The sequence below is a fragment of the Podarcis melisellensis genome, assembly GCF_964234715.1.
Source record: "Podarcis melisellensis genome assembly, chromosome: 4".
In the NCBI taxonomy this organism is placed as follows: domain Eukaryota; kingdom Metazoa; phylum Chordata; class Lepidosauria; order Squamata; family Lacertidae; genus Podarcis; species Podarcis melisellensis.
In genome coordinates, this window is record NC_138531.1 from 53,528,713 (window position 1) to 53,542,512 (window position 13,800).

The 13,800-nt window shown below is 42.6% G+C and overlaps 1 protein-coding gene across 4 annotated transcripts in view; it reads left to right on the top strand.

Moving 5' to 3' along the window:
• Nucleotides 1–1,141: 1,141 nt before the first annotated feature.
• The window catches only part of SYNJ1 (synaptojanin 1), a 53,709-nt gene continuing 41,050 nt past the window's right edge, over nucleotides 1,142–13,800 (top strand). Inside the window, exons 1-4 of one of the 4 annotated variants that reach the window (XM_081907969.1) lie at nucleotides 1,142–1,255; nucleotides 5,005–5,150; nucleotides 10,887–10,973; nucleotides 11,778–12,045. In XM_081907969.1, coding sequence (XP_081764095.1) covers nucleotides 1,164–1,255; nucleotides 5,005–5,150; nucleotides 10,887–10,973; nucleotides 11,778–12,045 — 593 coding nt within the window. In that variant the 5' untranslated portion in view covers nucleotides 1,142–1,163. Of the gene's footprint in view, nucleotides 1,294–1,401; nucleotides 1,548–5,004; nucleotides 5,151–10,886; nucleotides 10,974–11,777; nucleotides 12,046–13,800 lie in introns of those variants that run through there. The other 3 variants (XM_081907970.1, XM_081907971.1, XM_081907972.1) reach the window with 3 other exon arrangements.

The window sequence follows — 13,800 nt, forward strand, 5'->3', positions numbered from 1 at the left end:
AGCTTAACTGGGAACTGCATACAGACAGCTGGGAAAATCTAATTCTGGCACTGTATCTAACCTTCACAGTGTTAAGTAACTTGTGTCATCCAAAAATAGAGCAAGACTGTCTAAAGCCTTTTGCAATAAGAAGGTTGAAGGCAAGGGGAGGCAGAAAAAAAGCTAGACTGCAATGATAGACAATCATTTGCAACATTCGTAGCCTGCCTTTCAAAAAAAGTAGGAATGGATTCTACCTTGAAATATTTTTTAACCCCTATGCACGTCTACTGTGAAGAAAGAGTTCAGTGGGGCCCACTCCTAGGCAAGTGACTAAAGGACCGTAGTCTACTACTATTAACGGGTAATAAACCAGAAGCAGGTTCCCCGAATTACTCAAATAGTTAACCGTATTCAGGGGTCAAGGCAAAAACAATAATTTTGGCTGAGCAGTCCAGTGTCGTTTTAAAACACGGCAATAGAAGAGGCTTAGCATTTCGGATTACAGTATAGTAGTAATATAGCCTTGACAGCCAGATCAAACATTCCCAGGAGGTAAATATTTCAGCAACAACGAAAAACATTGCAAAGGGTAGCCTGAAATGCCTTGTTTACACGTCTAGTACCAATCAGGAAGACCCCTTGGGAAACGAGGCAATTTCCCCTTGTATTTGACCGAGTGTGTCTGAAAACCGACCGTGGGTGTGATTCATCAGCAGCCAACCTAACTAAAGAGTAAGAACCTGCTCCCAGCAAAGGCACCGGGGAGGAGGAGTGCTTTTATTATGATGGTGGTTAGTCATTTTAAGGTTCGTCGTGCCATCTGTCAGTCAACAGGACAACAAGGCTCGGCACAAGCGCCTCAGCCTGTCATACGACAGGTAACAGAGATGAGGGTGGAAACCCGCTGCTTCGGCTTCTGCCAAGCTGAATGAGGGGCGTTTCTACTCGGAGGTAAGCCCTACTGAGTTCAGTGGAGCTTACTCTCAAGCCAGCGTCCCTTAAGCCGCGGCCTCAGGGGTGAAAACGGGGCGCTTATGTAAGGCGCCAAAGACGCGCCGCCGCCGCCTTGGCGAACGGCTGGCACGAAACCCGCCAGCCCTTTCGGCGCTCGCGCTGCCCTCCGCTCTCCCCCCCCCTACCTCCGCACTACTTCCGGTGTGGGAGTAGGGGGGGGCGGTGCAATGCGGAAGCGGTGGCCCTGCCAGAGAGGAAGTGAGGCAGCCGCCTCAGGCAGCGGCACGAAGAAGCGCCCCTGGAGGTGGCGGAGGAGCCGGTAAGGGAAGCTGAGCTGAGCAGGAGAGCAGGCGAGACGTCAGTATATATTTCTCTCTCTCTCTCTCTCTCCTCTCCCCCCCCCCCCCAATCCTCACACCACTTCCCGCTTTCTCCTGCCTCCGTGTAGACAAGCCTAAGTCCCCGCGGTGCGTAGGAAGCCGGAGCCGCCTTGGCGGTGCTGGCGAGGGGAGAAGGGAAGCGGCTCCCTCGGCACAAGATGGACGCTTCTTGAGCCGCGCCGCCACCCACACGGCTCTTTGCCTCGGTCTGTCACGGGGAGGGCGACGCGGGTTCGGCTCCTATTATTATTATCATTATTATTCTCCCTTCGCGGGTGCCCGCTTTCCCAGCCGCCTACTGCAGCAGCGTTGCCTGTCGAGGGAGCCGAGCCGTCTGTCTCGCTCCCTCATAACTGTCTGCAGACCGCGAACCTTTTCCGGTTGCTTCGCTTTCCCCTTTTTGCCCCCGCCCCGCTTTTTCTTTTTACCCCTGGAAGCGGGGGAAATAAGCCCTCTAGCCTCGTTCCTGTCTGGGTAGAAACGGCGGCCAGGCATGTTGTGGTGGCAGCAGGCGCTCTTCCTCCGGGGCGAAGCTGGGGTCGAGCTTCGCTTGGCTGCCACTCCCCCTCCCCGGTCCTAGGGAAGCGAGAGGGTCGCTTTTCCTCTCAAGCGGGTGCGGGGCCAAGGTGGGAGGTGGGGAGGAAGGAACTGCCAAGGCAGGTGGCTGCGGGAAGCGTCTCTGCACTACTTCGTATTTTTATGCATCATCCCCGAAGTGTTGCTTTCACTGCTCGAGACAATCGCTTTTTTAAAAAAATAATACGCTGCTTCCCACCCCCCACCCCTTACTGCTATGATTACTAATCATTTTTCTCTCGGTTGTGTTCTGTTGAGCAACCGATTACCCTACTCGGTGATGCGGTGTTTCCGTGATAACAGATGACAAGGGAATAAACATTGAAATGCTCGAAGCAAAATCACTGCTTGGCGCTCTTCTTATAACAAAGATGTTTTGGATACAATAAAAAAGAAATCATTAGGGGTTTATGAATATGTATACATAAGCAGCAACGGAGAGGGAGCGATTGAGGCTGCTTGCTGGTATACTTTCTTGTACAGAATAAATAAAATACACATGGGATGTAATTCATAAAAGGAAATAGGGTGTTAAATTGGTTGCTTCTAGTTTCATAGCTGAATATTGACATCAAGTGCCAAATTACGTGTTATGTGCTCCTGGTGTGCTGCTGGTAGAGGCCAGGAAGTGTATGGATGTAGAATAGGTGTTTGTTAACTATCCTGTAGCAGAACATACTGAAGCAAATATAGTATCATTTTCTAGAACTGAGCCCTGATGATCCTTAGCTTAGGTTAAGCCCTGACTGAGCAGTTTGATTATATGTGGAATGCACAATTGTAATGAAATATTAAACCCTTAATTTGTGTTTTTAAGCTTGCTATACTTAAAAACAAACCTAATCTGACTCTTAAGGTATTGTTATTGTTACTCTTACTGTTTTTTAACAGTTTTTTAACATCATTGATTGATTGATTGATTAATTAATTGCCTTCTAAACAACCATCAAGGCAATATACACTGAAAATAATTTATAACAGTTAAGGACAGAAAACCAACAAATGCATTTAAAATAAGACAGAAAACATACAATGTTGACATTTATCCAAGCCATAAAGTCTATCAGAACAAAATGCCTTCAATTGTTTCTGGAAAGTGCAAAATAAAATAAGTTTTGCTAATTTATACCTCATGACTTTATTTGTCTCATTTGGTTCATAGACCATCATAATCTTTGGGTTTTATTTCTGTTTATTTTTTTATGCTTGTACTTCACTGGTGTAAGTTTTCTTCTGGGAAATGGTCTTTTGGTGTTTGCAGCTCATATGGTCAAAGAAGAGGCACAGAAAAACTTGTTAGAAGCCTAGCCTGCACTTGATATGGGTTGAGATGCCTTCTTGCAAGTAGATATCCTTGGGAGGAGGCAAGGCAGCATGCTGATTACAGGGACAGGTTGTAGCACTTGTGAATAGATGTGCTTGAGAATTGATAAGATAGTGGCAAATTGGAGTGTGTGCCGTTAGTGGATCACCTCATGAGTAAGCATTTTTAAAGAAATGTAGCAAGCTTGTCAATAATAATGTTTCTTTAATGCCTGTTTGTCCATTGTAAAATTATGAAGACATTAGTATGTGTTTTGCATGGTGCTGATCCTCCTACAAAATATGATATGCAACCGTAATTAGGAATGTCATAAGATATGGACTACACACACTTTTCTTGAGTCTCTTGGGATATATTCTCAGAAAGCAGCTGATGCAGATGCACATTTAGGTTGCACTGTGGCAATTAAGAATCAGATGAATATTTAGATACCGGTATATTAATCCATTCCAAGAACTTGCTTGTATGAGAACTGTATTTTTTTTCATGAAGCAGTAACATTCTATCAAGACGACAAATAATGTTGTAAAATATTAGATTAATTAAATTTATGTACTGCTTCTCACACAAGAAATCCCAAAGTGAAGCTATTTATGTGAACAGCATGCAGTAGGCAATAAAATTCAATAAAAAATTCAAAACAAATATACTAAAAGTATTCTTCCTCAAAAAACAACACCCCAGCCACTTATTATGGATGAGTATTAAAAATAAATAGCCCAGACAATATGCACTGTCCAGATGCATGAATTGAAATAATTACAAAATTAGACTAAACAATAAAAATAAGCCAGTTTAAGAACAGTACCCAATGAAGCAGTTTTTTTTAAAAAGCAACAACCATAAGAGACATTAAAGGGGGCATGTTGTTGTTGCTCATTAAAAGGTGGTTAATGATGGGACCAAACATACTTTCTTTGGTAGGGTATTCCATTGGTGACTTCCTCCTCATGCCCCCCCCAATGTACCATGGTAGCACATAATGGAGCAGGGTGGTAGACTGTTCAAAGGTTTGGCATATTGCTATGATGGGTGAAGGAGATTCATAAAATGCTTTGGTTCCAAGATGCTAAGGTTTAAAAGGTTGTAACTGCACTTTGAATTGAACCCAGAAACAATGGGTAATCAGTGCAGGTAATAAACAATCAGAAAAAGGCTGTAGCTCGCTAGCAGAGCATTTGCTTCACATTCAGAAAGTTCCCGGTTCAATACCCACATCTCTAGGTAGTACTTGTAAGGTCATCTATCTAAAACCATAGAGAGTTGCTACCAGTCTGAGTGAAAAATACTGAGCTGGATCAACCAATGGTCCGATTCCGTATAAGGCAGCCATTTATGTTCCTAGAGCGACATGGATCCATCATGTTACAGTCAAAAGCCAGGCAGTTTCATTCTAGGCAAATCAGAAAAGCCCTGAATTGTCATTGAAGGCAGCCCCACTATGAGGCAATCTGGAAGTGAATAGGGCATGAGTGACTGTAGCCAGTTGCATTGCATAACTTTTTATATTTCATGCAAACATTTATCACAATTTACCTGTGGTATATATCTGTTATTCAACTGAAGTTGATTCTCCTAACTAATCCTGATGTAGTTCTTGCATCATGGGAAGGATGCTAGAAGGCTGGCATATTAAAAACACATTCCAGCAGAGTTCTTGGGTTCCCACTAGTAGAAATTAATGCAGCTGTGCCAGTTGGATAGGTTAGTTTCACACTGCTTTAGAAATGATGTTTCTGAATGTTGAGAAACCTTCACTAACACTTTTTTTTGTACTTTGCTACACAGTTCTGCCTCTGATAAAGGAAAAATGGCATTCAGTAAAGGTTATCGTATCTATCATAAGCTGGACCCACCGCCATTCAGTGTGATAGTAGAAGCCAGAAACAAGGAAGAATGTCTCATGTTCGAGTCGGGTGCTGTGGCTGTTCTCTGTAAGTAGCAAAACTCTGCAAATACAAGCAGATGGCTAACTTAATAAAAAAAACTCCTAATGCTAAAAAATGAAAACAGCTGAAGAAATGTTGAGTCACCATATCTGTTGTGTCAGTGATCTAAATGTCCTTTGAATATTTCCTGGTCTTTTTTGCTTAAAGGTGTTTTGCTCTACTATATTTTTCAGTGTAATACATTTTTGAATTTATTGCTACAGTGGTGCCTCGCAAGACGGAAAACCCGCTAGACAAAAGGGTTTTCCGTTTTGGAGGCACTTCACAAAGCGAATTTCCCTATGGGGTTGCTTCGCAAGACGAAAAAATCTTGCGAGTTCCCGTGGGTTTTTTCCGCTCCCCCCCCCTTTTCCTAAGCTGCGAAGCTGCTTAACAGCTGATCCGCTGATAAGCCGCTTAACAGCTGATCGCTAAAAGCCGCTAGACCGCTAATAGCGCTAATCCGCTAAGCTGTCAATGGGCTTGCTTCGCAAGACGAAAAAACCGCTAGACGAAGAGAATCGCGGAACGGATTCTTTTCGTCTTGCGAGGCACTACTGTATTTCTTGAAACTTGCCTTAAAAGTCTACTTATTCTGTTTGTAACATAAGCAGATGTAAAGGTAAACTGTGGCTGTTTAGCATTTTTGAGTATGAGCCTTGGGCTCATCTTCCCTCTGGCTCCCTCCAGTGTGCCTGCAGGAACATCAGAACTTTTCACATCTGTTTTTAGCTAGGCAGTTCAGCATTGTGTTCAAACCTGTAACCTAGAAGCTCAATTCAACTGGAAAGCTACACATGCCCCTGAACGGTGTCTCTTTTGGCATTCCTCTCTGCAGTTAGTGTGGTGCCGTTGCAATATAAGAGAAGACAACATTGGTTTAAATAGTATATTCTCCCATAATAGCAACCATGCATAGAAACAAACTTTTGCAATTACTGCAATGTAAGTGCAAGCCTAATTAGTATCCAGAATCGTTGCTATATCTAATGGGGGCTTCCTCTAACAAGCAATTTCCACCAGTAATTGGTTTAAGCCTAAACTTGCATTTCTTAGGAAAATATTACTGCCTTTTCCCATGAGAGAATTCAAATGGCACACCTGGGTTTAAGTTATGACTGGCCAGAGGCTCTTCATGACCCCTGTGCCACTCTGCCGTGAGGAAATTTGTGTTGATGTCTGGTAACCTACTTGATGCTTGAGTTAATTAGCACTCAGTTACATTTTCCATCCAGCATCCTCATTAAGATAATAACTCTTTGCTCTAGAGCTAATTCTTGTCGGGAAGCTTCTTTCCTGCAACTGGACATCTTGCAGCTGCCTTAACGATTGTTTTTAACTCGGGAGGCTATTCAACGGTGCTTATTTTGCCTTGGAGACTGCTCCCCACCCGGTTTTGACACTGTGGAGCAAAACATCTCTACCTTTCTCTTTTCTGCAACCTCACTATCTCTTAGTCCATGTAATTGTTCAAAACGCCACTTTCCTGGCTCCTTAGCACCCACATTTGTTTCATGTAAGATGAGCTCTGCTCCCTCCATCTGTCTGTGTAACTGGAACTGTTTGAGCTTATGGTCCGGAACTTGGGTAGCCTGTGTAACTTTTAACAACTAACCAATTTACTATTCTGCATGACTTTCTTGACACTTTAAGCTCCAAAACCATTTTATTCATTTCCCACAATTCTGTGTAAAATAACATTTTATTTAAATTTATAGCAACATATGTTGTTTCTTAATTCCTCCAAGATAGCAAGATATTATTATGATTATTTGGGTATAACATAGTGCACTAACCTCAGTGTCACACAATTCTCTCTATATTAAAGATCCCAAAGTTGTTATTCTATGCATAAGCATGTAAGGTACAGTTTCATGTGTTAATGAGCTGGATAGAAAACTTTTTCTTTGCTGAACAACATACCCAGTAAAGATGGAGATAAAGATTTAGTCCTACTTATTTAGAGGGAAGTGGCATAGGGCTTAATAGCATTGCCTGGCTTGTATTGGAAAGGATGCAGCTGTTCTAAGATGTTGTAGCATGAACTATAGCATGAACTTCTGCTTTTGCCACAGCTGCGCAAACAGTTGGCAGCTCTTAATAGGAATTTAGATTTAAAATGTATATTGAGCACTTCTGTTAACACACACCATCTAATCTACCATCAAGGGATTTAAATTATGGATGTAGCTAAGTGAAAGAATAAAATCTCTAGGGATGGACGTGTTCAAGTGCCTGCATGCATTAACACAGCAAAAGAGGGTATATTTACATGCATGTAGGGTAGGTATTTAATATCTCAATCTTTGTAGTGCACTCTCATGTATGAACTACTGAACTAAGTGCTGCTCAGAACTGAGCAGCACTTAGTTCAGTGGGGCTTATTCTCAAGTAATTATGCAAGGATTGCAGCTTTAGAACATTTTAATAGAATGAGAATATAGATAGATAGGGAGCAGTTGTTAGACTTTAGTAGCTCCTACTCTTTGGGTGGGGGGCAAACTTATCAGATTCTGTCTTAATGTATAAAGACAAAATTGACCTTGCCTTATTAGGAAGGCAAGCATAGATCACTTGTCATTTAAAGGACTTCCAATTTTCCACTTTTATAACTACTGATCAGGCCTCTGTTTTTCTTCATCCTTTAAGATTACATATTCTGATACCAAGATACTGTGTATTGGGTTTTACAGAATGTCCAGTTGAGTCATGTTTAGATAGCTGGGCAGTACTCTACAGATGCATGTTGTTTTGCTCACAAATTTCTGGTATACACCTGAGCTTTGATTTATTATTGATACCATGGTAGATCTATTTCCTGCAAGTGTATTGATACATGTTTGCTTAAAGAACACAATCATATTTAAAGTTGATCAGTCACTCCGCTATAAGCAGAATCTGGGAAGGGGAGTCAACTGAGTAGAAGGAATGGGAGATTCATGTCTTATGTCAGTTACATTGTGTGAATAAATATAAAAGGGAAAAACCTGACTTGCAGAGTTGGAAGGGTCCTTGCAGATTAGTTTGGCAAGCCCCCCACAATGTAGGATGCAGTTACAGCATCTCTAATAGATGGCCATCCAGACTTTGCTTAAGCACTTCTAGTGGATGAGTGCCCACCCCTCCTGAGACAATCTTTCCCTCTGTTGAACTGCTTTTATTGTTAGAAGGTTTCTGTCCAGCTGAAATCTGCTTCAATCCTATTTCTACCAATTGGTTCTAGTCCTTCCCTCTGGAACAACAAAGATCAGGCCTGTATGACAGCCCATCAGATGTTTGAAGACCCCTATCTTGTTATGCCCCATTTTCTCCAGGCTAACCATGTCTAGCTCTTCCAGCTGTTCCTCATAGGACTTTTTCAGAGCCTTCACCACCCTCGTTGCCTTTCCTTGGACACACACAAGCAGTTTTAGCACAGCCTCTCTTAAAATGTGGCATCAATTACCGAACACAGTATTTCTGATGCATTCTCATCAGTACTTGATAGAATGGAATGTTTACTACCTGTGATCTGAACACTATACAGGTACTATGTTAATGCAGCCTGAGTCTGCATTAGCTTTTAATAGCATATTCTGCCTTTGATTTTCTTTTTTGCACTTACATGCTGGATTTTACATTTATCTCTGTTGAATTTCACCTGTTGTTGCAGCCTAGTGTTGCAGAATTTTAGGATATCTTTTTCTTTTGGCTCTTGATACTGTCTTCTGTGTATTCCTCCCAACTTTCTCATTTGCAAATCTTACAAGCTTTTCCTTCATTCAAGTCTTTAAGAAAATACTGAACAACACAGTGCGTGGGACTGAGCCCTATGATATTCTGCTCAAGACTTTCCTCCAGTTTGATACAGAGCTATTAATGAGCGCTCACTGGGTAAAAGTGCTCAACCAGCTGTGGCTGCCTCTTAGCTATAGTATTGCCCAGTTCACTTACCATTTTGTCATCAAGGCAACCATGGGAGACCCTGTCAAATGCTTTGCTGAAATCAAGATATACTGTATATGTGACACTCCCATGATTACATACTAGGCTAGTAGCTCTTAGCAAAAAGAACACAAGGTTGATCTGACATTCCTTATTTTTGCAACCCATGCTGGCTCATAGAAATTGATGCAATGTTTTTAGATGCTTATAGACCAAATGCTTAATAACCTTTCTTTGTTCTGTGTTGGGATGCCTGGCCTGTAGTTTTCCAGATTCCCTGTGTCCCCATCTCAAATGTTCCTATCTCCAGTGTTTTGAGACTTGACTCATTCTCCAAGAGCTCTCATAAGATTAGTCAGTGGTTTTGAGAAAATACCTGCAAACTCATTTAGCACCATGGAGTGTAATTAATTTGGCCTTGGAGACTTGAACGTGTTTACAGTTGCTAAGGATTCTCTATCTCTTGGGGTTCAAGCCTCTCCTTATATCATTTGTCATTCTCTTCTCAGGTAGAACACAGTATGTTTTGTGGTAGAAGATTGAGGCAAAATATGAGTTTGAGTAGTTCTTCTTTCACTGTTTTCACTTGTTTATACTTAATGTCTTGTCTAAGCAGCAGACCTGCCATTTCCTTGCAGCTCATTCTTGTCTTATCCTTCCTGTTCGTACAGTTTGGGGTGCACTGTTGTAAACATCCCTGGTTACATATACCTTTTTCAGTCTCCTATATATGCCCTTTTATGTCTCAGTTCATCAAAGTGCTCTGTATGGAGCTTAACTGGCATCTTTCCCTTCTTCTTAAGACTGCCCAATCATGACCAGCATCTGCAACTCTGGAAGCTGTAGTTCAGCAGCGTATGGAGATCCACCCCTGATTTAGAGGAACAAGAATTACCATTAAAAATGCTTTAAATTTGGTTTGAAATTTCAATCCCAGAGAGAGACACCCCTCATTAATTTGTGTGATTATGATGTCACAGGTCTACTTCTTCATTGTGTACAAGTGAGTCTACTGCTACTGAAGTGGATTTTCACTGTTGCTATCAGTTTATCATGGCTGCAAAATCTTGGCTTAGCACAGCAGTAATAAGGATTAGAAGAATGTTATATTTGAGCAGAAGGTCGTGGGCAAGGATAAATTCTTTTTCTTCCCCACATCCCTTGGAACCTTAAGAGTTAGTGATTACTAAAATTTGTATCTGTATTTGTTCTTCAGAAATATGAGTTTTGTCAATTTGTAATCTGTAGTTGGATTCTAATCTCAGCTGGAGAAGAGTAAGTCCTTTCCCACTGTCTCTTATCCATATGTACACCTACAAACTGAGCTTCAGTTTTATGACATTTCTAGAATCTTTGTACTGTACTATACATATAAGCCGCTGATACAGGCAGCAGAAGAATAACTGCAGGCTGTTTTTGCAGTACTTTATTTCTTTGAATTTCACTGAAGTGGAATTTTCCGAATAACTTGTTTAATACAATCCTTTGTAATGGCCAGAAATTGTGCAAAGACCTGTTAAAGCAGGAGCTAAAACAGGATGCTGCGGTACTCTTAATGGCTTCCTGTCCATAGGCAGATGGATGAAAATACAAAAAGCTTCCAAGTCAGACAGAAAGTTACTCAAAATGGTATTCTGTCCAACTCAGTATTTCTGGGGGAAAGCTGAACCTCAGATCTCACCATGACAATGGAAGTACCATGTGGGATATGCATGAATGAACTAAAAACATTATATATATGTTTAATATGAAGTGGAAGAGTCTTTCATAAGTATAGTTCTTTTGCCATAATTTGAATCCTTCACATTTTATAAACAGCATCTGCAGAGAAAGAGGCAATCAAGAACATGTACTCCAAGGTGATGGATGCATATGGACTGCTAGGTGTCTTGAGATTAAATCTTGGTGAGTAAATCTCATTTTGGGAGTGCCCTTTCTTTTCATATGAAAACAGTAACAGTTAAAAGATTGCTCATGCCATCTTGCTGCCGGTACAATTGCTGGTATGTGATCACCACACTCCAGATAAATTGATGATTTGTTTTGTATGTGCAGCAGGAATCCCTCCCCCCCTTCTCCCCCTTGGTGATGCTTGCTGAGTTTTCTAAATAGCCTCTCCTGTTCTCCAACACCAAACAGCAAATCATTTTCAAAACTTTGGTGTCTCAGAGTCAATTAGATGTGTATGACATGGCATATGTAACATGACGAGAGGATTGGATTGCCTTGGGGATCAGAAGCTGAAAGTTCTGATGGCATACATGAGACTCTGGCCATTAAATAAGTGTTGGGCTTGTAGTAAATTACTTTGTCTCTTCAGTGGTGTTCCTTTCAAGCATATGAGGCATGGTGGTATATTTTTCCTAAAGATATGAAGTTCATTTTTTTCTGTGAAATTAAAAATATGCCATTGGAATCGAGGTTTCTAACATTTCAGTTTACACATACCCTATCAGTAATTATAAAACAAAACAATAAGCATACTCATCCTAAAAGTTGACATGGTTGCAGCCCAGCACTTATTTAAAAACTGCTGTTTTACTGTTCATGCAAAATCAATTTCTGGAAAGTCTTATGTGCAAAAGTAAACTTTAGAATTATGCAGTTACCTCTCTTTAAAAGTTTAATACTTTAAATAGGGAAATGCAAAAGTGTGCCTTGCAAAAGTTTAAGATACATTGATTGTTCATTTACGTTTGTTTCTTACAGGAGACACATTGTTACATTATCTAGTTCTTGTCACAGGATGTATGTCTGTAGGAAAAATCCAAGAATCTGAAGTTTTTCGTGTTACTTCCACTGATTTAATATCATTACGAATTGACCCATCTGATGAAGAACGCATCTCTGAAGTCCGCAAAGTTTTGAATTCAGGAAACTTTTATTTTGCATGGTCTTCTTCTGGGGTCAGTTTAGATCTTAGTCTTAATGCCCACCGTAGCATGCAAGAACAAAGCACTGATAACAGGTTTTTCTGGTAAGTTTATAAGTTTTAGGAAGTCTGATACCGTGTGCCTTCGTATTTTGAGTTGTTGAATTTCTTGTCATTGCACGTGTTAAAATACTGCTTGCAGTTCTACCTTTTTGAAATAATACTTCTTCATATAAAATGGTTTTTGTCAGGGAACTGACATCTAAAGCGCCGGAGGCGCAAAGGCTCACTGAGGGTGAGAGAGCAGTAGCAGCGGAAGAGGGAACCAGTAGAGGGCGAGCAAGAACTCCAAGGGAAAGTGAGTCGGAGGGATGGCTCAGAGACGCTTCAAGCGAAACCAGTGGGGAGGTCTCAGGACCTCCTATAGGGACACCCACACCTCGACGGAAACTGTCACGCCGAGAGGCCAGACGACGTGTTTCCGTTAAGGAGCTTTTATGTTGGAAACGTTTCCGAAAGCAGCCACTTTCGGATTCTACTAGTGATTGACGCAGCCATGCTGGAGGGGCTCCGTCACAGGCAGAGGTTTGAAAGCCTGATCAAACTCTGAGGGACTTGCATTTTACGCACAAGCAGCTCATCGTCCCATCACAGCAATCCGAAAGTCACCGAAAGCCAGCTTGTGCAGGGAGAAGCATCATGAGCAATCCAGCCGGAACCGGGGGAGCAGGAGCAGCTGGAGGAGGTCCAAGCCTGGAAGAAAGGTACAGGGCGTTGGAGATCCAGTTGGCGCTGCAAACGGCGAGGCTTGAGGAGAGGAGGGCTCAGGATGCAGAAAAGGGAAAGGAGAAAACCACCCCGCTCGCCAGAAAGGTGCCAGGATTGGTGCAGAAATTCGGGGGGGATCCCAGGAACTATCATGCCTTTAGAACAGAGATGCAATACGCTCTAAACTTGCAGTTTGATGACTTCCCCGATGAGGAATCGCGAGTGGCGTATGTGATTGGCCATCTCGAATCCGGGGCGAAAGATTGGGTTAGACCCCTGATGGCAGCGAATAATGAGATCTTAAAGGACACGAGGAAGTTTTTTCGTGCCATGGACCTGATGTTTTCCAGCGATATTGAGCAGGGGGTGGTGCGAAGGCAGTTAATGGCTTGCCAGCAAGGAAGCAGATCTGTCCGTGAGTACTGGACTGAATTTACCATGTTGATTCAGAAATTGGGGTGGGACCTATCGGCGGAGCCCATCCAAATGCTTTTCGAAGAGGGGCTTTCTTCAACCGTCAAAGATGAGCTTTCCCGGGGCCCCAGGGCGGAGTCTATGGACCAGTTAACCAAATCTGCGCTGGCCATAGGAGCGCGCCAGGAGGCGAGGGCTATGGAAAAGCGGGAAGGGAAAGGAGACCGTTGGAGGGAGTTCCGCATTCCAGACATTCCAGAGCCACCTTTCCCGCCGGCAGAGCCGATGGAAGTTGGAACAGCGCGGGCGCGCGCAGTTTCAAATCCCAGTGAAGGGCGGAAAAAGGAGGGAAAGAGCGCCAAGAGATGTTATCTCTGCCAACAGCCAGGGCACTTTGCCAGAGTTTGCCCACAAAGAAAGGAATGGCAAGGGATGGCAGGAGCTGTTGGGGGAAAGGAAGAGGAAGGCAAGGAGCAAGTAAAAGCCAACGCCTGGCTGCCACCGTTGGGGCACAGCAGCCAGGCCAAAGAGCAATGAAAGTGCCCATGCCAGAACCCCCCAGACCCGCTTTAGTGATAGAGGTGTTACTAGAACTGCCAAACGGACACCCACTAAAGGTCAAGGCGCTTTTGGATTCAGGCAGCTCCTGTAATTTCATGAGTAAGGAGTTTGCAGCTG